This window comes from Cyprinus carpio, chromosome A18 (genome assembly GCF_018340385.1).
Source record: "Cyprinus carpio isolate SPL01 chromosome A18, ASM1834038v1, whole genome shotgun sequence".
NCBI lineage: Eukaryota > Metazoa > Chordata > Actinopteri > Cypriniformes > Cyprinidae > Cyprinus > Cyprinus carpio.
In genome coordinates, this window is record NC_056589.1 from 9,805,705 (window position 1) to 9,831,956 (window position 26,252).

Sequence of the window (26,252 nt, forward strand, 5' to 3'; positions counted from 1 at the left end):
TAACTCCTTCCAGGACAGCCAGAAACCTAGGAGTTGAGATCGATCATCAGTTAAGCTTCACAGACCATACTGCTACAACGACCCGGTCCTGCAGATTTGCCTTATACAACATTAGGAAGATTAGACCCTTCCTGTTAGAGCAAGCCATCCAACTTCTTGTCCAAGCTCTTGTTCTCTCCAGACTGGACTATTGTAATGCTCTCCTGGCGGGCCTTCCTGCATGTACTATCAAGCGTCTACAACTGATCCAGAATGCAGCAGCGAGGGTTGTCTTCAATGAGCCAAAAAAACCTCACGTTACTCCTCTCCTCATCAGGTTACACTGGCTACCAGTAGCTGCTCGCATTAAATTCAAGGTACTGATGCTTGCCTACAAGATGACCACTGGCACTGCACCAATATACCTCAACTCACTAGTTCAAACTTATGCACCCTCCAGAAACTTGTGTTCTGCAAGGGAACGATGCCTTGTGGTGCCATCCCAAAGAGGTTCAAAATCACTCTCACGGACCTTTTCCTGGACTGTGCCCAGCTGGTGGAATGACCTCCCAATCTCAATTCGAACAGTCTTTACTCATTTTCAAAAAACATCTAAAGACTCTTTTTCACTATTTTTCGCCAGCACTTGATCAACTAATACTAGCACTTACCTTTTCTTGTCTATCCTATTCTTGAAAAAACAAAAAAACAAAAAAAAAAACATAGCTGCGGGTTCTGTGCTAGACTAACTGAGACTTGTAATGGCACTTGTATACTGATGTTGTTCTCTCGTTGGTCTGATTGCTTCTATTGTTCTCATTTGTAAGTCGCTTTGGATAAAAGCATCTGCTAAATGATTAAATGTAAATGTAATTTATTTATGTGCTTTTAATATATTAGCTTTAGATTTAATCTTGAATGACATACTATGGTTAAAATGATAAAAAAATATATCTACTTTACACATGATTTAGTTTGTTAGTAAACATCAAAATAAGAGTAATCAAGTCAAGTCAAGTCACTTTTATTGTCACATCACCACAGCACATGTGCCTTGGTGAGTGAAATTCTTGGGAGCGTGCACCATAAATTGCAGAAACAGTTAACATATAACCATACAGACTTCAACAGGTGAAAATATGCAATATGCACATACATATAGTCAGTACACACAGTGTACTATTGGACATACTTACAGTTAGCACTACACATTTTACGCAATATGTACATACATACAGTTAGCACTACACATTATACACTATACACAGAATGTACACATTCTACATTATGTAGACATATATACGCATGAAAATATGCTAAGGTGCAACAGAGTGTACGTGGGCTGGATACAGAAATGTTATGGATGTGCATTGGATGGAATCCAGTGGTAGCAAGTAGATTATTGTATTAAATAGTTCAGTGTTGAACTGTTAAAGTTAAAGTGCAGTGTGTGGCATACCATATTGTGGAGTATGCTGTAGGGTGTATTAGTTCAGACTGTTCATAAGTCTGATAGCCTGAGGGAAAAAGCTCGCCACCTCCAAAACGCATGAACAAGCACAGGCAGACCAGAGGCTAACCAGTGACACAATGAGAGACGGCATTGGTGGAGGGTTGAATGCAACACTGTCAGATTATCTCATGTCTCATTCACCGGTGAGAAGACATTACAGTGCAAAGCGCATAATATTAATAATGCATTCTGATGATTTGTCTATCCAAACAGGGTGCGTGGAAGTATGCAAATATATACGTTCACAGGCAGGCAAGACATCCTATCGTAAGCCTCAGACCAAGGGATATAATTGGACGGACATTTTTTGGTCCTACGGCTTCCACAGATGATATAAATACATTTAGACCACCTAACTTAGTGATTAAAAATAGCTATGTCGAGGTAAATATCATTATCATGAAATAAATTTATCATACCATGAAATAAGATTTTGGTAATATCGCCTAGCCCTACATTGTTATACTGTATATTTTGAAATTTAATTCGGGTAGTAAATGCTGGTGATTGTTAATTATTAAAATATTTATTAAACAGTTTAATTGTATAATTGTGATAAATATGGGATCATATGTAATTCATGTAATAGCCATGGGTATATTGTGCAATAAATTGGTGGACTTGAAGGCTTGTGTTGTATAAAAATGAAATTGTCCAGCATTTAAATAGAATGTGTTTTTAGATGATTTAATGATTTAAAAAGTGGGTGGAGGGATTGAATTGTTTAACACAATTTCAGCCGAAACTTCTGTGTTCTGTTCTACTGGTGATTCATGTAAAATAAAATGCAAAAAAGAAGACTATTTTTGTTGAGTGCAGATTATGGTTTTATATACTAACTTAAGAAGTGTGCTATGTGATGAAAGTGTACTCTCTTTAAGTATCCTTAAGTGGCCTTTTATTTCATTCATATTATGGTCTAATATATATCTATAATAATATTTTGAGTTCATTTCCTTGTTTTTCTGAGAAAAATCTTTAAATCTGTAGCCTACTAACAGTTCACAATTAAATCCATATCCCACCTTTTCTTGTAACCTGATAAAATCAATCCATGGTGATGAACGTCAATGGAGAAGTTTAATCCACACGCATTCTGAACATTATTCCTGCTTGCTGGCATTCACATAAATCCACATGTTTTTCTTTTAGGTTAGGCTATTTCATTCAAGTCAATATAAAAGCAATTGTGCTATGTCTAGCATTCTTTTTGAGCATAGCAAATAATTTGGTATCCACTTTATCCACTCACGTGTTTAACTTTTAGTCTGCTTGTTACGGTCGAAAATAAAGAAATAAATAAACAATAAATACAGTTCCATTACTGTATTCAGTAGCCTATATGAGATAGAAAATGATCACTAGATTATATACAGGTGTTACTATAATGATTTTGTAAATGGTGATCAGCAACCAAATATTGATAATGTGGAAGTCACTGCCTTTTGCCTTGGTGTGACTTCTCACGTTACATTAACTTCAAAATAGAGGTAAAAATCAAGTTTGAGCTCACAATGTTTTAATGTAGATAATTCTCATTACTAAAACATCTATTTGTTAAATTTCCAATGTCCTACCTATAATTAATTTGGCTGGACAAGTAAAACATTTTAAAGTAATTTTTCTCAGTTTCACACTCTAGCGAGTTAAGGTCTTTTGCCTTTGTAGGGCAGTATTGTTCAAGACGTAACAGTGGTCACAGATGTCATACAAAACACATGGAAATTGTTTATTTAGTAGCTAATTATTTAAAGGTGTCATGACGTGTTTTTTTTTAATTTATTTATTTTTTTTTTTTTTTTTTTGGTTTGTTTTATTATGTTCCCTAAGGAGCAATTATAATATAATTATATTTTTCTGGACGAAAAACTTTACAAATTTAGTGGTTTATGACCTTTTTCAACCCTGTTTCTCATCCTCTGACTCAAACAGTTGGTTTTGGGGGTTTTCGCCTTTAAGAGTTCAGCGTAACCACCCACTGTTATGATTGGCTAATGTCAGTAGGGCCCTATGAAATCCGTTTTATTTTTTCCTAAATTCAGTTTTTTTCAGTTTTAATTTTTCTGGAATCTGTTTTTTTTTTTTTTTTTTTTTTTTTTTTTTGACTCCTTTTTAATAGTTAAATTAAAGTTTATTAATCAAAAAAGCATGTCTTCTTAATTAAAACCATGAAATGTATACATTTTCACATCAGTTTAATAAAAGTTTAACAAAAATTATATGTTTTAGGGCCCTATTCATGTTTTATTTTTTCTCACCATATTTTTTATAGTTACCAGATTCTGTGTTTTACCATGTCTAATTATTTGAATGCATAAAACAACTTAATTTAATCTTTATTATTATTATTATTATTATTATTATTATTATTATTATTATTAAAGTAGCCTTGTGATTTTTTTTTTTTTTTTTTTTTTTTTGGTTTTTGTTTTTTTTGTTTTTTTGTTTTTTTTTTTTTATGGTTTTAAGGTGTAGGAAATTAATTTCATTTATCTTTTAATTATTGAAAATTAAGCAAACTTTATTTTTTGGCAAATAAAGGGGATTTACTATTAAAATTAAAACATGGAAGAAATGTTGTGTGATTATTCCTTAAAAAAAAAATTGTTTAATAGCCTATTTTAGTAGTAGTAGATTCTTAGTAGATATGATATGACGCGAGTTCTACTCAAATCAAACGGTCAAATGCTCATGAAGTGACTCAGAGCAGTTCATGTTGATCATGTATTTACGTCCTCATTTAGTGAGACAGCAGATGCTGAAATCACCGCGAGCATCACGCATGCTTCATTATATGTGTAGTAAATGGAACCGCGTGTCTGCGCCATTTATTGACAGAGACACGCAGAACATGCAGGATTCATATTTAAATAGACTTTAGCGGCTTAATAGTTACAGATATGAGTGCATATCGCAATTTGATTTAAGTGTAATGAGCTACTTTTGATTAATTCATTCAAAATTTAAAAAAATTCTGTGACATTTCGTGTTAAACTGTGAATTCCGTTTTTATGACTGGATTCCGCAATTTCGTCCCAATTTTCCGCATCACGGAAATCATAGGGCCCTACCTCAGTGATAATGACGATGATTATTCATTATGAATTAAACTGCAATTAATGTTTTAAAAAGTAGTTTTTACATGAAATACATTACTTACAGTTTGTGGGGTCATTGTTGGGTCCAGAATAGTTGGCACGGCCTGATCATTGACCAAAAGTGTTCTGGCAAAGCCAGCATCATGCTGTGATTTGTTCTCAAAACAGTCATCCGTGAAATGTAGTGAACACATGCATAAATTAACACTGACATGACTGGGACGTTCGCAAAAAATAAGCTGAATCCATTTTTCCCTGATGTATGGATCCTTCGGCAGCGTATTCAAACATGTTGTTTTTTCCACAGCCAGGAACAGTACATCTGCGTGACATCGAAATCTTATTGTAAACAGCTTATTCTTCAGACCCCCTCGCTGCACATCGACTGAACATCTGTGGGCTTGACAACAATGCAATGATGCAAAATTAGGCATAGTTGTCTTGCACTGGAGGCGGTCATACGCAAACAATAGGTGCTAGGTGATGTCACCTGGCCCCAAAGGATCCACAACGAGCCATATTTGGAGCTTGATTAAATAAATGCTTCATTTATAAAGGGGAAGACGTCTTAAGCTATGAAACTTGCAGGAAGTTTTAATGGTACAAAGACGTCTTATATGCCAGAAGATCAAAGGCAAATTTGGTTTCTCATGTCATCACCCTTTTAAGTAATTTGATCATGTATCATTCTTAGAAATTGGAACTTATGTATCTTCACAGGGAGAGCCAATCACTGGTCAGCCCTCATTGGAGCTTCCCATTCGAAGAACTATATATTGTGGGAGTATGGAGGTTATGTCAGTGAAGGAGTCAAACAGGTCGCTGAACTGGGCTCACCGGTCAAGATGGAGGAGGAGATCCGTCAGAAGGTAAGGATGCAGAGTTATTGCATACCCAAACTGTTCATTTATTTAGTTAACAAATGCTTATTCAGAGTCAGTCATGACGTGAAATCTGATATTCTGTTGTAGTTGTTTTATGTGTATTTGGGAGTTTTTCTGTGTTCCTGGAATTGCCAACAGTTCCTCTGTGAATGAATGTTTTATTTTTTGCAGTATAATATGAAAAGTATGATTAGATCTTAATATTCACCAGTGTGTTCAAAATCTATCTAGGATTAATGTCTTTCCACAACTTTAATGTTCCCATGTATTCTCAGACAAACTCTGCTTGCAATCCTGCAGCTGCAAACACATAATGCTTTAATCATAAGTCACCTGAGTGGAAGCAGGGTTGGAATTATCCTCTTTGTCCTTGAAGAACTTTGATAAAAAATAATAGTAGGAATTAGAAGCTGTGTCTATGGAGGTGCAATGATAAAATAGAGCTGAAATGGATCAGGTTGATCATTACATTAGCTCTCCACTGGAGCATCATAATTACCTGCTGTTGAGAATGTTTTGTGAGGAGCATCAAGAAAACATATTTGCAACTGACAAGCTCTATGCCTATTCTCTAAGTTCAGTGGAGCATGCAGATACTCTTGGAGATCCGTGAAAGACTCAGATGTTTGGTTCCTGGTACGCACAAGGAATTTCCATTTGCATGATCAGCTGAGAATTGAAACAGAGAGGATAGAAGATAAGAGGATGAGGGAGATGATTTAATTTAGTTCTGTTTCAATAATCATGTGTCTTGCACTCCCATTCGTTATCTCTCTTACAATAGTGAAGGTACAAGAGTATAATATAACAGTTTGACAATATAACAAATTAAACTGAACTGAAATAAGCACAAGTACATTGTCTCTTCAGACTGATGAATTTTAGGCATCCAAATGGCATTGGCTTATATGGTTGGAAATGTCACTTTGATAATTAAGTCGTCAAGTCAGTGCATCAAAGATACTTCAGCTCATCTGTGTAAATGATAGAAACACTGAAGTAGGAAATGTATCTCTGTGGCATCTCTCCAGTAGATCTGTTATTTGGACCAGATCACTGTATGTAGCATTGGCTCTTGAGTAATGTTGTAAGCAGGACTGTTTACAGTCGGGTGAACTGATAATTATTCTCCCTGGATTTCCATGGTTCAGATATCAAACAAATTCTACTGGAGGTTAGAGAGCTGGACAGATCCATGTTGGGATATGAGTCTTGCTTGAACGTGTTTGGTCAGCGACTGAAAAGTTCTTTTTTTACTCTGGCATTTACACTTTTAAACAGGTCAAATGAAATTGAAATCACACTTTGTAGTAATAAACGGGGTCTAAATGTATGAGACACTATTGTAAATGGGGGTTTAATATCTAGAAATAAATTCATCTTCAGTTGAACCTCATTCAATATTTATCATTTAATGTCATTTGAATATTTATGTTAATGCATCAAAATCCACAGGTATTATGACTATAGGTCTATAGAGGAGTGGTGTGTGCATGTATTGTACAGTGTTTGTCATATTAAAGGCCATATTAAACAGTAACACTTGTTAGTGCTGTTGCAAAGGTAGGTTCTGCCTGTTCTTCAAAGTCAAAGTTGTTTGCTCAGTTCACAGTAAATAGTACAATCCAATTACAGTCCACACAGTTTATTGATGTTTAGTTATGAATTCATATTGTCCCTCCAGACAAATTTGAATGCAGCAATGTACTAAAATCTGTTTTCACTGTTGTAAACTTGCCATTTTCTGAGCTACAGGGATCACTCTGACATGGCAGTGTTTAAATTTAGGAATCATTATGTGCTGTTACCACCTAGATCGAAATGAAGGAGTTGGTTGTTGTAGTTTTTCATAAAACTTTCAAGTGGCATTTAAAAGCATTTGTGATTATGAATTACCTCAAGTTAAAAATGAAGTCTCACTTATTGTCAGAGGACAATTTCCATCCATCCTTTCTCCAAAACTCTTGTCCTATGAAGCGTGTGGGGATGTATCTTGGGCCGTAGGCAAGGAAATACCTTGGATGTATGGCCAGATCATCACAGCAAAATCTTTTATATTTCATTATTTTTTAAATTATATATATATATATATATATATATATATATATATATATATATATATATATATATATGTATGTATATATATATATATATATATATATATATATATATATATATATATATATATATTAATATATGATATATATATTACCTAATATAATTTATTATTTAGTATATTTATTTGAATTGTTCAGCACAAAAAAAAAAAATAAAACCAAAAAAACCTTCGTTGTGGACCACACACAATCCAGTTTTACCAGATTAAGTCAGGATTTAGCCTAAATTTAGCATGTTAATGAGTTAGATGCCTAAATTACAGTGGTGATAAGAATGTCAGATTGTGGTATTCTGCTGTATCCTTCACAACCTAGCACTCAGAACTAGCGGTTATTTAGTGAGAAAGGCTATAGCCTATAGTTACTCTCTAGGTCGTGTAATGGCTGGACAAATCAGACACATTATTATTTGTTATATCTAACAAAATAATCCAACACCCAACAAGCCAACCATGAAGGTCTATCGAATCCACCCCCGAATGCAAATAACCCAAAAGTACAGAACAGACCAACAGTAACCAGATAGACTTTACGACCCAATGGAATGTAGAGAGAGTCCCCCTCTCATTCAATTCACTTTGAAACAGACACATACTGCACATAGAAAATGACTTCCCATTAATTGAGAAATATATAAATAAATAAACTTTCTATTAATGAACATGCATATCCCCAGTACATGTGTCAGTACTGTTTTGTGTACTTTCTTTTTGTCAATGTCTGGTTGGTGTGCCCATGTTAGGCCACCAGAGGGCACACTTCTTGGTTGTTGTTTGTTTCTCTGGACTTCAGTTCCCATCACCCTTTGCTTTGTCAATCAAATCTCATTTCATTCAGGTGTGTCTCATTTATCCTGTTAACTTATCCTCATATAAGCCCGGTTTTCTGTGTCTTTGGTTGCTGGTTTATTATTTTCTGTTAGGTATTTGCTGATGCTCTGTTTTTCCCTGATTTGGCTTAGTCTTTGTTTTTTGGATGTTTTACAATAAATGCTGCACTTGGATCTGCTTGTTTCAGAGCATTCAGTGACACTTTTATATTGTATATTGTTTTATGCGTGCTTTACGATAGACCCATTAGTTAATGTACCATTCACCTATGCCATTTTTGGTATCTACAAATTTGTATTTTGATGATCTAAATGGTAGTGTATATTATATGCTGATATCAATGCAACATATTAGAATTATAAGAATCTTTAAAGGGATGGTTGACCTTTTTTTTCTAGGCTTGATTGTTTATGGGGTGTAGTCTAATATGTTCATGCTTCGTTTAAAAAAAAAAAAAAAAAATTTCACATAATCTATCTTTAATCCACACCGATCTGTCCCTTTTCTGACAAGCACCTCAATTATTTCCTGTTATTATGAAGCCCCTCCCACAGAAATACATGATGAGCTGAGATTGGTGAGTAGGCTCAGTGTGATTCGCTAAACCGCCTCTAAAGCTCAGAATGTGCTCCGGTTGTATTGTAAACAATGACGTCCTCTATATTGCTTATCAATTTGAGCCTGATTGAGACGCAGATAATATTAATGAAAGCAAGGCTCTTAATGGTATGTTTGTTTGTTGTTGTCTCATACTTTTAGATACGCTGTTGTTTGTAAATGCTACTGTTTCTGTTAGCTTTTAATATATGGTTTTATTCTGATTAAAGCTTTAATACAGCACAGCAACTGTAAATGTGTCCATGTATAATGCTTTTCATTGCTATGTGAAGTGTATAAATGGAACAGTTTGTTGGAGCTGATCTGATGATCTGAATGAGAGAGAGAGAGAGATGCAGAGCAGGGCGAGGCAAGGAACAGAATTAAGAACAGCTGCTTTTGAACATTGGTTTTGAAACTTGTGAATCCATTAGAATCGTTAGAAGACAGAATTGCGGTTCATATATGAACAGATTTTTACATGCACCCCTAGTTTTCTCTTCCTCTTTTCTAAAGCAGCACAACATGGCCTCGCCCCCTTTGTTGAGTGTTCCCGGGGACGGGGTTTATCTGGGTTCGTGAAGTAACGGACCCGGGAAGTAACTTGTAGTCCCTTACCAGCCATTTTTGTAGTCATTAAACTGACAGAATTTTAAAAGATGGTTTGTCCGTTTGCATTAAACTTTAAGCGCTGTAACTTTGCGGATATTGTTTATGCTCAAACAGCAACATTTCACACTAACTAGCATTAAAAAAGTGAAATCGCAGTCAACCACCCCTTTAAAAGTTTTTGCATCAACACCCAATCCACTTACACATGCAAAATACCATGCTCAAAGGCTGCGTTTACGCTTGGCATGAACATGCAATCTGTATCCGGATGTTGTCGACATACACATTGAAAAGACAAGTGTAAATGTGCTTCTGATTGGAATGTTATCCGATCAGCGTGTCCTTGTCCAGAGGTAGTCGAGGACGCAATGTGATTGGTTCTCAGTTTAATGTAAACGCAATCCAGCCATCCTGTCTGTATTTGTAGGTCAATGTCATGTAAAACCCATCCCCCTCTCTCCTGAACTGTCAGAAGGATACAGAACAACAGAACCTGATTTCACACATAACTGAATTATCATGCACATGAGTTGCCACACTGCGCCACAACATCTAAAGTCTGTCTACACTGCATGTGACAAAGTACCCGTTGCAAATAATGTGAACTTTGTGTCAGTACGTCATAAACAGAACTAGGCAACAGTTTACTGTCAGGGATTTGTTGTGTCACGCCGCACCACATCCAGTGTAGACAGCATCACTGATTATAATGGGTTCTAAATAGGGCTGCCCTCAACTAAGGATTTTTCTTGTCGACTAGTAAATTGTTCGTTTTTTTTGGGGTGGTATTATGATGTTTTTTCAAGTTTTCCTTTCTCTTTGTGTTACAAGCTCTTGGTGCATAAAGAAGATCTTTAAAGTTGCAAAGACCAAAGTCTCAAATCCAAAGAGATATTCTTTATAAAAGTTAAGAGTCAACCACCCCCCCTAAAACGGTCCATTCTAACACACCTCACTTCTCTACATCACTATGTGAAACTACAGTACTTTGTTTGGCCTTCCAAAAGAGGACACGATTAGAAATCAGTGGTTAAGTTGTATTTCAACACTGTTCCAGAACAGTCCAACCAAAATATTCAGATGTGTGCTGCACATTTTATGGAGGATGAGGACTGTTTCCTGAACCAGTAGCCTGCAATGCGTCTGTGGCACAACGGCTGTTTCTATAAAGTTGGGCAGTTCAAACTTTGCAAGGAGAGTCTGGCGCTTCTGACTCACAGCCTGTAAGTACATTTTTTATATTTAAATAATTTTCCAATGATGATTTAAATGTGAGTTTTGAACAGTAGAGTAGGCTTGTTGTTTGTCAGATCACAAATGCAGACATGGTTTTATGTTTACGCAGCGCGATACGCAAAGCAACACGTAAAAAGACAGTATAAGTCATTATAATCAGTAATTATGTCCCTACTGGATGCAACAAATGCCTTGTTTGTAATGGGTTTTGTTGTTTTTGTCTTGTCTAGGGATGTTCGGAGCGTGAACAAATCTATTTAACCGGATCTTCTTAGTGAACCGGTCGAACTAGTTCAACAAATCAAACTGAATCGTTTGAAACACAAATTACTTAAGTTATAAACTAATATCCCGAGTTATTCAGTTACATTGACTGAACTGCTAAAAAAGAACCGATGCTGGGATGTGCACGAGGAGAGCAGCTGGACTGAGTCTCGTGTTGCTGGCCTGGGAGGCAGCATAGTATGTTAAAGGTTGTAACATTTCTGTCACACGCTTAAGGCATTCAGCCAATCACAATGCATTGGATAGCTGACCAATCAGAGCACACCTCGCTTTTCAGTACGATGAGCTTTGTAAAAATTGACACATTTCAGAAAGGCGGGGCATAGAGGAGAAACAATAATGTGCATTATATGTAAAATAATGTGTTTTTTGAACCTTATTGGTTTTCAGTACGATGAGCTTTGTAAAAATTGAGACTCCGGCGTGAGTTCTTTTTCAGGTGACCGTTATTTAGAGTGTACCGCCTTATTGTTTCCATGGCGACGCCTCATGTTTGTCATGTGACACACCAAAGCCAAAATAGATCTGTATGACACACGGACCGCTTTTATTTCGTGGTTTTTCCTGTTTTATTCAAAATATTCACAAACATACTCACTATATTATGGTATATCTGATATTCCGATTCTGAAATATGTGCAAGTAAATATATTTGGTAGTTTAAACACTTTTATATCGACCGTGTTAGTTGATCTATACCGGGTGATGGGCGCCGCCATGTTAGTTCATGCTGAATCCAAGCTGTGGGATTTACAGCACGCAAATTCATCCTTTCCTCCCGAAACACGTTAAAGTATGTCTCAGGTAAACTCGGAGAAAGGCAGAATAAACTTTATAGTTACCTACACAATCTGTATATGATATTAATAAAAACATGTAGTCAGATTATATTTGTAAGGGTCATTATTGCCGTTTCCATAGACATCAGCGTATATTTTACAAACTGTAAATGTATTTTTTTGCTAGTACTTATTTGTTTTTAAATATCTGAAACCTAAAATAAGCATTATATGGTTGAAAACACTGAATATTTGTGATAATATGTCCAGCGCTCAGCGCGTCTGATCTGGCTCTGCGCCAGCCAAAGCGTGAAAGCGGATTTAAATTCAGCAGTTGATGACGTGACACACTGAAAGTTCTAATCACACCGGTGTGATCGTACGCTTCAGGGACCAGCCAAGACTGATCACACCGGTGTGATCGTACGCGCTAAAGGGATGTGTTTTTTGAACACATTGCATTACCGTATTTTCTGCTCTATATGGCGCACTTAAAAGCCTTTGATTTTCTCAAAAAACAACAGTGCGCCTTATAATCCGGAGCGCCTTATATATGGATCAAGGCGCTCTGTCAAAATGTTGACATTCCCTTTAGCACAGCTCCATCTAGTGGATGCATATCGCAAACCCAGTCAAACGTTTGACTGCAGTATCTTCTATTCTATGCGTCTTATAATCCGGTGCGCCCTATATATGAAAACAGTTCTAAAATAGGCCATTCATTGAAGGTGTGCCTTATAATCCGGTGCGCCTTATAGTGCGGAAAATACGGTACACCAAATAATGTTCTTTTTAGCAGCATCATATGACCCCTTTAAGCATTAGTCGACTAATCACACATTTATTAATAAACAATTTAAATCATTATTTGAGCCTTTAATTGCCTACTCACATTGACACTCATTCGTCATCTCCACAGTAATGGATGCGCCTATATGCAAGTTTCACACTGATTACATAATCAGAGAATTTGTTTTCCATTTGAATTGGTTCATTTGAAAGTAGACATTTCACTCTCTATAGATATATCTCTATAGATATATATTTCATGTCCGTAAGGTAAAGATATACACAGTGTTTCGCGCTCAAGTTCACAGAGAATGAGACTGCAGAAAGTGCATCCTGTTTGCTTTCATTATTTAACAAAAGCACTTTTTTTATTATGAGTGCACACAAATAAAGTAGAGTCTTTACAGATTTGAAAGATGTATTATTCCTATCTGTATGACCAAAAATAACCAGTATTTTAAGAGCAAGTGAGTGCAGCAGCGCCTCCATCTGTCTGAGCGTGCGGTGCTGTTCAGTTCTACTCCCCTCAGACACTGAATAGCCAATCTGCCTTTTCTGGTCGACTAACGATTAGTCAACTATAAGGGGGCAGCCCTAGATCTAAAGTATATTGTCGCGGCACGGTGTAGACGGTTGAAAACCGCGCTACACAGACCATTTATCTGCTCGGCTCAAAGTCCAACCAGCAGCGTAATCTCACATTGCCAGACCTTCAGAATGACAGCAGAGTGTCTGAGAACGTTGTTCACTTTGAATGGCCAAGGACCACCAAGAGGCCATTTGACTGACAGGTAAAGCAACCAATTACGTTTCAGTTTGTGCTGCATCATTTTTAGGGGTGAGCAAATGTCCGCACAATAACAAACCAGTGTGTAAAACTCTTGGACGTTTTTAAAGACTGTATGCCACAAACTTTACATATTTTACATACTTTTGAAAATCCTGTGTTTGCTTGATTCCGATAAGTGCTTATTGTCACATTTGTAAACACGACGGCTTTCCTCTTCTATGAGAGGGCTTGGCATCATGGCATCTTTGATTCCAGGTGGAACATTAAAGAATGTGACACACGTCTCCTGGGAATCTTTCCCGACCACCACCGAGTCAGAATAACATCTTTGGAGGTTGTCACTCTTCAACCCGGAAGAATTTGATCGCACCATCAAATTGAACACCGTTGAACCATCAAACCATCAAGACTTTCATCTCCAAGACCACATCCAGACACTCGTTCAATGACTAAGGCAATGCAAGTATCGTACATTTAACTAAATTAAACCCTATTTGATACAAAGGCGCTGATGGTTTCTCAGGTGGTTAACTGACTCATTTTCCATAGCTGCCTTCTATGGTTTCTATAACGGTTTCATTCATTCACTTTTACTCCCCTTTCTCCATATGTATGTATATGTGATATGTTTGTTATGTGCTACTGTTTAGTTAATAATAATTTTGTGCACAAATTACATGAGTTTCTAGTTCTGTCACTGTTTGCAGATCAGTGTCACTTAAATGATTCCTGATCTCGCTACATGCTCTAATACATTAATATGTCACGCTGGTTTTTGTTTCTTGTTTGTTTTCTTGTCCTTTGTTTTGTATTTTCTTGTCTTAGTTCCTGTTTGTCATGTGTTTCTCTGAACCTGTCATGTGATCCTGCCATGTGGTCCTTTTGTCCATGTGTGAACTGAAAGCGGATACGTCAAGTCAGACACTTTCTGCTCCCAATACTGACCCTTTCGCTGTGTTTGCATACTCTATCACATGAAAAAAGTGAATGGTTGCACTTTATTTTAAGGTGTCCTTGTTACAATGAAATTATACATTTAAGTACTGAGTAATATTAACTAACTACATGTACTTTCTATATGGTTAGGGTTAGGATTAGGGTTTGGTTTAGGGTTACTTGCATGTAATTATGCATAATTAATGGTTATTATAATAGTAAGTACATGTAACGTGTAACAAGGACACCTTAAAATAAAGTGTAACCAAGTGAATAAAATGCAATATTTGTCAAATACAGACTTTCCAGAATTTTTTTTTTCTTAATACAGCACCATATGTTCAAGAATCAAGTTCATAGGTCACTTGTCCATCATATTGATTCTCTCACTACACAGACTTTTACACATCACCAAGGACTACATTTCCCATGCTCCACTTCACTGATTACACTCTCTCACCTGCAACCAATGACACACAATATATAACACCCTCTTAGGTCTTTCTCATCGCCGAGTATTGTTTGCATTTATTCGCTCCTTAGCCGATAGCACATTACAAAGCCATTCCTTGTTTTCATAGTTTAGACTTGTTTATTGCCTGAAACATTCGTGTCTTGATCCTAGCCTGTGTATCTTGTTTATGTGTGTTGTTTGCCTGCCCTGAAGTTTATACCCCATCTTTGTTTACCCCCTTGTCTCGCCCTGTTCAGATACTGTTTAACCCTTTTCTGGACCATAGCCTGTGTTTCGGATTAACTCTTTGGATTACCCTGTTCGACCATGCCCGTTCACTGGACTACTCTTGTGTCTTGCCCTCAATATACCTGTTTGCCATTGTCTGACCCTCGTCAGTTTTGACTACGTCTATAAGTAAAAGCCTTGCATCTCTTGTCTCGTTCGCTTTGTTACAACATAACTCGATATAACTTTGCAACTACGGTGAAAAGCTTTTACTGGATGAACAGATTAACTGATTGCAATAATAATTCTACTACAGTTACATCAGGCTGCAGATATAAATAATTGTAATTAATTAATTAGATTCAAGATTAGATTCAACTTTATTGTCACTTACATGTAAGGTACAAGGCAGCGAAATAAATATATTATATTATAGAATAATTCTACTACAGTTACATCAGGCTGCAGATATAAATAATTGTTTTTGATGTAGATAATCTTTGATGAATGAAAAGACAAAGCCACAGCCTGGTGCAAACGTAGGGGTCCTTTTGAAGACTTCTAACTCAGCATCTTCACTAACTTCTAATTCTTCAAGAAGAAGGATCTCCTTGAAGAAGTATCTCTGCTGTATTCTTAGACAGTGATCTTTTAAAGCCGGAGAGTATCACATCCTCAGGAGGTGAAAGACAATGAGGAATTGTACTTTCCATTGGACAGTTTACAATACTCTGTCTTCTAGCAAGGTGATTTGCATATGGAATTTAAGTGGGTGATACAAGTAAAACCTCAAGGTTCTTTAAACACTAAAATGTGACCAAATTAGCTAAATATAGTGCAAATGAATGTTCAGGAAATTAAAATTGCAATTTATAGATACTAAACATGCTATGCATGTTATCTTAATTAACTACAGTAGCAGTTCTAAAGGCAAAACAATATAAAAGGAAAATCATGAGATGGTAAGATTGGATACATGTTTATACATTTCTCAAGTGGTTAGATATAGAATGCACAAAATTAAAAGGGTTTGTTTGTCTGTTTCAAAGTGAGTGTAAACTGTCTAAATCCTTTGGGTTGTAGAACAGTCTCATCTTGCTGATTTGTAACCTGAGGTCTGATTCTGTCTGGTTGTTAGTTGCAGTTTAGGGGTAGTTCTTCTGGCACCTGGTCTGCTTGTTGGGTGAGGGGTATTGGGGGTAATTTATTAAATACAACAAATATCTGTCTCAGGCACTACATCCCCTTAAAATAAATTAATTTAACCGTGCCTTTTATGTAGTGTGCTTTGCAATCATCGTCTGTCAATACTCTGTTAGGTTTTTTTCCCCTACTTTAAAGTTTATTTTGCACATTCATTTTCATAAGTAATAGTAATGATAGTTAAGTAAGTTGCAAGTATCCATATTTATTTCCTGATTGCAGACTTACTTCCTGATACCTGATTGCAGTCCTTTGTTTCTTGGGCAAATCTGAGCACAGGTCGAGACATTATGTCTTCTGGAACTGTTGAGAAAACATATAAGAGGTTACTTGTGTTTTTGTTCTACATTTGATCTCATCTAGTAGAAACATTTTAGATTTTTAGGGAATCTCATTTGTATTTTTTTTAAATCCCCATTCCCTTTTGTTATTTCTTTTTTTTCTAAATATTTTAGTTGCTCCTTTACTGTCTTGGTTCTGGCAGAGGTGAACCAGCAGCTATGATTAATTTGAACTCTGAAGCAAGAAAATGCTTGGGAAAGCTGGCATGAACACAAATAGTCTGTGTGTTTGCAGTGAAAATTAAGCCAGGGCTTGGTGTGTGTGCGTGCGTGTGTGTGTGTGTGTAGATGAAAGGCTAGAGTCTTCCTTCCTCAGTATTTGTGTGGAAATTTCCTTGCCCGGCCAAGCAGGTGTGGTGGTAGAGATGGCTTGTAAATTATGGCTTTATTTTGAGTGCTTCAGACTGCCACAGCATCTCTGACCAGTTTTATGTACGTGTTCCCATCTGTCCAACCTTCTGTCTGGTTTGTATAAATTTCTCAATTTTTGTGTTTATAAAGAACCACAGACTGCTGATAAATAAGCAGTCTTTCTTTTCAATTTCCTGCACCACAGCTCATCATGATATGCTTCCCCTCTAGAGGCCGTTGCTAGTTGTCATTGTGTGCTGAAACGTTTTTCATAAATTTTCAGGTCATTGTTGACTCTCTGTGGGGGAGTAAATGGAAAATAAAATCTCCATGCTTCGGTGGATCCATCTCATTCAGCTCAGATAACACTAATGTTTCCACCAAAACCTTTATCCTTCTACAATTTCTAAAGAGTCCCGGCTTCTGCACAGCAATGAGAGTGTGATTGTTTGTGTTCTCACCCATGTAATTCCCTACCCAAATGCCACATGGCAATATGTTAGTGCTGCATGTTTGCATATCTGGTAAGGCCTTTCTCTATGAAGGGCTGTTTTTATAAGATGTATATTTAAGAAGTATATTTTGTGCTTGAAGCTGAAAAGAAGGACAGTTCTCTTGTTACTGTTAGTCAATTTGAAACAATGTTTGCCAGTCATTTTATCTTCTTAATGTGAAACAGAATATTCAATCAAAATTCGTTGAAGAAAAATTGTCTCTATATTACGAGGGGGTGAAAATTGACATTGTTGATCTCTGCCAAAAAGGAGACATCATTTCAGAGACAAGCATTTTTGATGAAAGGTTGTGAAGATTAATCATTACAAACCTTTATAGATCCAGTGGGGCCACACTTTTGACTATTGGTAGAAACTTTGGTACAATTTGTAGTTTATTCTGGAAAAGAATTGCCCATATGTACAGTAGTCCAGTGGAATGCCACACCTCATGATACAATATGTTGTTAAATGTCTGGTTAAATTTATGAAATTACATACTTCTCTCATTCAGTATGAATCCTTTACCCCCCCCCCCCACCCAAACATTTTCAGTTACTTTGTGTGATTTTTTTGTTTTGGGTAAACAAAGCTTTGTGTAAACTTCCCTTGTGTCCTGATATACTCACAAAACAGCAACCTTCACATGCACAAAAAAAAAAAAAAAAAAAAAAAAACCAAACTTTTTTCATACCACTGTGTTTGAATTTGATATTGTTGGTGCTCGTGAATACCAGTTGAAAGCATTGAACTATGTTGTTAACAACAGAACCTGTGACTAACTTGTGACTAATAATGCTTTTGGGATACCATAGTTTTTTTTTCTCCTTTTTTTCTCCCTTTTCTCTTTCTCTTTCTCTCTCTCTGTATGCATTGTAAAATATGTGACAAGTCTGTATGGATGTCACCTCTCCCTGAAACCAGAGGGACAATAACTAGACCGTTTTTTGACGTCACTAAAATATCCCCTTTTCCTGGTGTTATCTGAGGGCCATACTACAGGCCTGAATAAAATATGACCTCAGCTGCTAATGTCATTGTATTGCCACACTATTTTTTTGTTGTTGTTTTTCCTCACTTCTCACCCAGTTGGTAATTTGTGTATGCAGCTGGCTGCTGCCTCAGCTCAGTGTGGTGCTAATGAGAAGACTGCTGTTGTGGTGCTTTTAATGGCTGCCTTGTCTCTGACTCAGGTTCTTCTGGCACAGGCCACCAAAGGACCTCAGATGGATTGTGAAATTCTCCATTTCCTGACAGAACAACAGTTGTTCTCTCACCACATGGACAGAAATAAGGTGCCATCTGAGATAAAGATGATTGCAAAGCTAGTCAGCAGTTGGTCTAGATGAGAGACTGGACATTGTGTCTCTCAGGCTCTTTATTTCTTCGTTGGACATTTTTTCTCTCCCCCCCCCCCCCCTCAACCTCTGAGAAGTGTCCCCCCCTTCAACTATTTCTCCAAGTCTCAAAATATGGTTGTCTTTCAAATATCTTTCTGTTTTGTAACTTTATTACTTCAGATTTAAAGGGAGAAACATTTATGGGGAAACAGCATACATTTTGTAATGTAAATAGTAAATAAAAAGTTTCTGCAGTCTTCAGTTATGGGGAAAAGAAAGGCTTTTAAACTGTTATCAATAGAGAAGAGGCTTCAAGTATGCTGATTTCAGTAAGGATTTTGTAATGTAAATAGTAAATAAAAAGTTTCTGCAGTCTTCAGCATTCAGTGAGCATAAACAGTCATTTTAAACTGACCTGTATTTGGAAATGACAATAAAATAAATTCTGCTTTTTAAGATAATCAAATTTTAAATTTAGTTTTTATTTGTATTTTATTTAGTTTTTCTTGTATCCACAAACATCGATTGCCTTTATTAAAACTAAAAGCTATTTAATGATTCAGAATAAGATTTAATGATAAATACATTTAAAATCTAAGCTGTGATTTTTTTTATTTTTTTTTTATGTATATATATTTGTTTTGACAAGTCTAAGTTCTGGATGGCCAGTTACTTAAAGGGGACATAACACAGTTTCTGCCAATCTCATGTTAATCTTGAGTACCTATAGAGTGTAGTATTGCATCCTTCATATCTCTGAAGATTTATAAAAGACAGATACAGCTTTATGCTTCTCTCTGAAAACAGTCGAGCTCCTGGAGGGGTGCCGTGGGTGGTGCTGAAGAGTCTCGAGCACACAAAGCTTTTGCATAGTGATCGTCTGCAAGCTGTGGCATTGACATAAATAAAACGGGAACAAAATCATTGACTTAAATTTTATTTAATTTGTTCATAATACATTTGTCACTGAAATGCTGGGAACAAACGAACACACTTGCACATCTCCTTTGCTTCCCCAGAGAAACAAACTGCATCCACTGTTCCTTTAATGCTGGGTTCTTTGGGAAGTTGAACTTCTTTGGTGACACTGTTGTTTTTGTGGTCTAAAAACAAAATGAAAAATCCTTCTTGAGCAAGTCCTCTGAAGCTATGCCGAAGACTTCCATAACCTGAATAAAGCAAATTGATTGGCATGCTCTTGCTCTCACAATGGTTAATGTGTCCGCACACTCTTCCTGGAGAAGTGCCCATACAAAGATTCTTTTTGACGTCATGCAGGGCCCTTATACGAACCCTGAAGGAGTGTATTTGGCATAGAAATACTCCATCATACATCTATCTCATCAATCATAGGTTTTTTGAAACTGTCATGTTTAGCATTATAATCCAACTCTTTAACAGTGTAAAAAAGTCAGAATGCATGAAGTAGCATTAGACCTCACCTTTAAACTATTTAGTAGCCAAATTGGCTGGTAAGTGAAAAGGTTAAAGGGGTCATGAACTGAGAAATCAAATTTATTTTCACATATAACAGTTCAGTATGCTAAAGAAAAATCCTGTAAGTTTCAAAACTAGAACTTTTTCATTTAAAAACAGCTTTTATTGAAACCAAGCTCAGAAAACAACACATTTAGCAATGTGCCACTTTATGACATAATAGTGAGGCAAAAGCCACCTCATTGCCTGTTTAGCCATGCCCACTGATACGCACTTGTAGTAGTAGGATAGGCAATACTACAAAGACACAAATACAGGATTACTCCATCAACAGAACCATAAAGATGTCATTACAAGATTAAAAGACACTTTGTAGTGTAAGTTGTGAAAAATAGTCCTTGAATTTCCTTCATTGTGATCCTAACACTAGATTGGACGTGAGTGTTGTTGCATGAGGAATCCATTTCACTTTCAGTTAAGAGGCAGCACGAATGTTTGGAGTGTGTCAGAAATCGAATGGCACATCAATTTACTGTCGGAATTTGATGAATCAATCCATACCGCATCCAGTGTAGACAGAATCACAGATTATAATGGGTCTGTTGTCTAGTTGCATTGCGCCACTCGCATCCGTTGTAGACACAGGGTAAAATTAGGAAAGAGCTCCAGATTGCGTCAGTGAACCACTGATTGTTTGTTTGCTTTACTTTACTATGGATTTATTTTAAACAAGACTGTATGATGCAGGCTTTTTAGAGAGACAGAAAGTAAAAGATGATGCAGTGCTGTGTCTGACTAGAGAGGATCCAACAGTAGTTGTGATTAAAAGCGTTTTTACCACTATTGTATTGTACAGACCGTTTGATATATACTGAGTATTTATACGTTTTAGCTTAAATTACCCATGTATTTTTTTTTTTTCAGATTACATCACAGCAGCATCTATCTATTATTTTAATAAGCAAAACTGTTAGTCAATCATAGCAGTGGGCATTTACTTGTGAGTCTTGAATCTTATTAAAAAAGGCTGTTCTACAGAGAGCTCAAAAACAGGATAGAAAAAAAGCCTATTATTTCTAAATTAGGATTTGTTTTTGATGTAAAATCACACTAACATTATAAGTGAACCTCGGAGAACATTATAACATAATTTAAAAAAGAAAAAGCAGTTAATGACCCCACAACCCATCTTAAAACAGGGACATCCATGCTGTTGGATGTTCTGAAGTAACGGCTTTAGTTAGATGAGAGACAGTAACGATGTTCATTGTTATCATGACACATTTTGGTTATCCGTCCGTTTCTGAAAATTTTGATTTTCACTTTTGTGGAAATAACACTGTTTATTTTTGTTCATTGTGATGTTTCAACATAGAACCTGGATTCACTTATTTGGATTACAGCTAATACTGTCTTCACTCTGCTGCAGAACTTTCCACTTGACATAAGAGTAAAACCTGTAGTTGTTGTTAGTGTTGTAAGAAAAAAATAATAATTTGCTCCACGGCAAAAGAGCCTTGACTAACAGACACAAAGGACTGGCTTGATGTTTGACACAGTGACAGAAATTACATGAAACAGCATTCAGTCAGCACTTCACTGAAGGTATTTTCTCCTGCATTTGATGAGGAAGCGTTACATTCTTTTTAATCCATTTTCCTCCCACTGCCCATACAACTCTGGATTCATTAACCAAATAATAATGTTCTAAAGCTTTGACACAGTCTGCTTTTAACAATAGCCTAAACTTTTAATTGTTACAGGGCATGAAGAGTATTCATTAAGATGATGGCAGTATTGATCTTCCTTTTATGTTAAACGCAAAAAAAAAAAAACCTGAAACAGGTTTTGAGATGGATTGTTTGTGTCCGCTGAGATAAAAAATGAGGTAGTTAGAAAATTTACACTATACAGGAATTTCAAATGTGAATCCCACACAGGCATCCCAGCACCTTATGGGAAATTGCAGCATCAAGTCTGTGTTCTATTTTAGGTGTGTGTGTGTGTGAGTGAGTGTGTTTATGTGTGTTGTATTACAATAGTACTATAAAGTTACAATATTGTTTTATTATTGCATTTCTTTTCTTTCTTTTTTTATCCCCCAAGAGTTTATTTATTTATTTATTTTAGTTTAAGTAACATTTGCAAAATGGCAAGTAAATGGAAAAATAATAATAATAAACAAATAAAATTAAAAACTGACAGAACTGGGTTAAGATAGTTAATTTTAAAAACTGAAAGGACTGAAAGTTATGATAGACTGATGTAAGTTTTTCAATAACTGATGCTGATATTTTAGAGCAGGGTGGCGAATAGCCAATATATATGATACTTACTGTCTTTAAAGTATTTAAATTAAATAGTGTGATAAAAAAAAAAAATGTTTGTTTGTTTGTTTGTAATAGTTACTATAATGATTGTAAAAAGATAATTTAACATATACTGATAAAAAAATATGTTATTGTGGCATTTGCAAAAAAATAAAGAAATAGAACAGAAAGAAAGAAAGAAAGAAAGAAAGAAAGAAAGAAATCTCTTTTTGTAATCTCTTTTTCATTCATGTGAGATAGCCCCAGAGATGAATCTGTCAGAGAATCAACTGCCTAGATCTTCTAATGGATGACACGTCGACAATGACCAGTCGTTCTCCATCAATGACCCCTCCCCTCTATTCCTTAGATCATGCCATCAGAGATCTTTATTAAATACCTCTTACTCTCAAAATGCACCTGTTTCCTTCCCTCATCATTACACCAGACTTTATGGCATATGGCAGCTCTCTTAGAATAAACAAATACTTGTGTGCTACTCTCAACCTCAGCCACAGTTCACTGACTCTCTGATGCATAATGCATAAATGGCAGATACTGACTCAAATCGACAGTTCCAATAGAATTGGCTGCCTGCTACTAATAACTTAACTTGCCAAAGTTTGTGAGGCATGGCATTGATTCTTTGAAAGATAGTCAGAGCTTAGTTCACATGCTTGTGCACGGATGTTGTCAGTGTTGTGGACTTGTGTTTCCTTGTTTTTCCCGTCTTAGTTCCTGTTTTCTGTGCCTGTCATTATGTTTGTTTGATTCCACCTGTGTTTCCCTTATTTCCTCGTTATGTTGATTTCATTCCAGGTGTTCCCCATCTGTTTTGATTGATCCCAGGTGTGTCTTGTCTGGTTTTTAAATAGTGTTTCCTGTCTTTAGTCTAGCGTCCGGTATTGTTAATGTCTACATTTCTACGTGTGTTTCCTTTGGATGATTAAAAGTGGTAAAATTATCCTAAGACTCCTCGCTCCTTTGCTCTGCACTCCTACACAGTAGCGAAACATGACAGAATACTGAACCAAAAAAGGAATGAAGGATAACAGCGCCGGAGGATCGGCTATGCTGCTTGCGGCAGGGTGGTCGGCCATTGGTACGGTATGTGGGGGAATTCCTCGAGCTGTCTTATCCGGGTGAGTAGGCATGACACTGCACTCTGTGCCTGCTTTCAGTTGTGGCTGGATGAGAACACAATCTGTTGTGATTTCCCGACTTATGAGTTTCCCTTAATCGAGTTGATTAATCTAGTCCTTTATTTAAACGGTTCTGATTCTGAGGTCAAAAAAATAAAGGAAAATATAAAAAGTTCTGATCCAGACCCCACTGAAATACACAGAGCCTCTCCAACTCACCCCATGCCGGGACCCTCCACATGCCTTGCCAATGGCTCTGACCACCCATCGCCTCCTGTGCTTTCCCGTACTCAGGGATGGACTTCATACAGCGCTGACCTGGGGGCCAAAGTTTATGACCCCGCATTACAGTCTGTGAGGTCAGCGCTAAAAGCGGCTCCCCCTCTGCTACCTTCAGCCATCCGATCCATCCCAGTCCTCACCCGCGAATTGACGGCCTCTGACGCAAGCCCTGCCGGCTGCCGCTGGTGCCCCACTCACCCCAAACCAAACAAGGAGGATGAGGAGAAAAAGACTGTACTCAGCCCTCATCCTCGCCCCACCACAGTGTTGGCTGCAGCCCCAGGGCTCGCTCCAGTATTGGCTCCAGCCCCAGAGCTCACTCCAGTGTCGGCTCCAGCCCCAGGGCTCGCTCCAGTGTCTGTGACAGCCCCAGAGCTCAGCCCAGGAAGGGCTCCTGAGTATAGCCCAGGGAGGGCTCCTGATCCCCAGTTTAGCCCAAGGAGGGCTCCTGATCCCCAGTTTAGCCCGGGGAGGGCTCCTGATTAAGAGTTAAGCTCAGGAAGGGCTCCTGATCCCGAGTTCATCCCAGGAAGGGCTCCTGTTCCCGATTATAGCCCAGGAAGGGCTCCTGATCCCCAGTTTGGCCCAGGGAGGGTTCCTGATCCCCAGTTCAGCCCAGGGAGGGCTCTTGTTCCCAAGTATATCCCAGGAAGGGCTTCTGATTCCGAGTTAAGCCCAGGGAGGGCTCCTGGTCCCCCGTTAAGCCCAGTAAGGGGTCCAGGCTCCGAGTTCAGCCCTGTAAGTTCCCCTGTAAGTTCCCGCCATGGCCTCCTGGAGTGGGGCGTTATGTCAGTGTTGTGGACTTGTGTTCCCTTGTTTTGCCCCTGTCTTAGTTACTGTTTTCCTTGTTTGGTCGTGTTTATTCTGCCTGTCATTATACTTATTTTATTCCACCTGTGATTCCCTTGTTTCCTCGTTATGTTGATTTCATTTCAGGTGATCCCCGTCTGTTTTGATTGATCCCAAGTGTGTCTCGTCTCCCCCTCATCTTGTCTGTTGTTTAAATATTGTTTCCTGTCTTTAGTGTAGCGTCTGGTATTGTTTATGTCTACATTGCTACGTGTGTTTCCCTGCTTCCTTTGGGTGATGTAAAAGTGATATAATTCTCCTACGACTTCTCGCTCCTTTGCTCCGCGCTCCTACACAGTAGCGAAACATAACAGATATCCATGAGAAGATCTCTTTATTTACAGTCTTGAGATAACCACCTAAAGATGAGTGACTGGTCAGATTTTTTATTTTCCTACATTTTTGTCATGGATGGACTTAGAGTTCCCAAAGTGTAAACACAAACCCAATTCCAAAAAAGTTGGGACACTGAACAAATTGTGAGTAAAAAAGAATGGAATAATTTACAAATTTCATAAACGTATATTTTATTCACAATAGAATATAGATAATGTATCAAATGTTGAAAGTGAGACATTTTGAAATGTCATGCGAAAATTTTGGCTCATTTTGGATTTCATGAGAGCTACACATTCCAAAAAAGTTGGGACAGGTAGCAATAAGAGGCCAGAAAAGTTAAATGTACATATAAGGAACAGCTGGAGGACCAATTTGCAACTTATTAGGTCAATTGGCAATATTATTGGGTATAAAAAGAGCCTCTCAGAGTGGCAGTGTCTCTCAGAAATCAAACCGGGGCGGAGGATCACCAATTCCCCCAATGCTGCAGCAAAAAAATAGTGGAGCAATATCAGAAAGGAGTTTGAAGTTATCATCATCTACAGTGCATAATATCTTCCAAAGATTCAGAGAATCTGGAATAATCTCTGTGCATAAGGGTCAAGGCCGGAAAACCATACTGGATGCCTGTGATCTTCGGGCCCTTAGATGGCACTGCATCACATACAGGAATGCTACTGTAATGGAAATCACAACATGGGCTCTGGAATACTTCCAGAAAACATTGTCGGTGAACACAATCCACCGTGCCATTCGCCATTGAAAGCTAAAACTCTATAGGTCAAAAAAGAAGCCTTATCTAAACATGATCCAGAAGCGCAGGCGTTTTCTCTGGGCCAAGGCTGATTTAAAATGGACTGTGGCAAAGTGAAAAATTGTTCTGTGGTCAGACGAATCAAAGTTTGAAGTTCTTTTTGGAAAACTGGGACGCCATGTCATCCGGACTAAAGAGGACAAGGACAACCCAAGTTGTTATCAGTGCTTAGTTCAGAAGCCTGCATCTCTGATGGTATGGAGTTGTATAAGTGTGTGTGGCAT

At 37.3% G+C, this 26,252-nt stretch overlaps 1 protein-coding gene across 2 annotated transcripts in view; it reads left to right on the top strand.

Annotated features, from left to right (window-relative positions):
• LOC109051868 (spondin-1-like) overlaps nucleotides 1-26,252 on the top strand; it is a 224,995-nt gene that overhangs the window by 90,274 nt on the left and 108,469 nt on the right. For both annotated transcript variants that reach the window (XM_042774979.1, XM_042774978.1), the window contains exon 6: nucleotides 5,311-5,459. In XM_042774979.1, coding sequence (XP_042630913.1) covers nucleotides 5,311-5,459 — 149 coding nt within the window. The remainder of the gene's footprint in view (nucleotides 1-5,310; nucleotides 5,460-26,252) is intronic.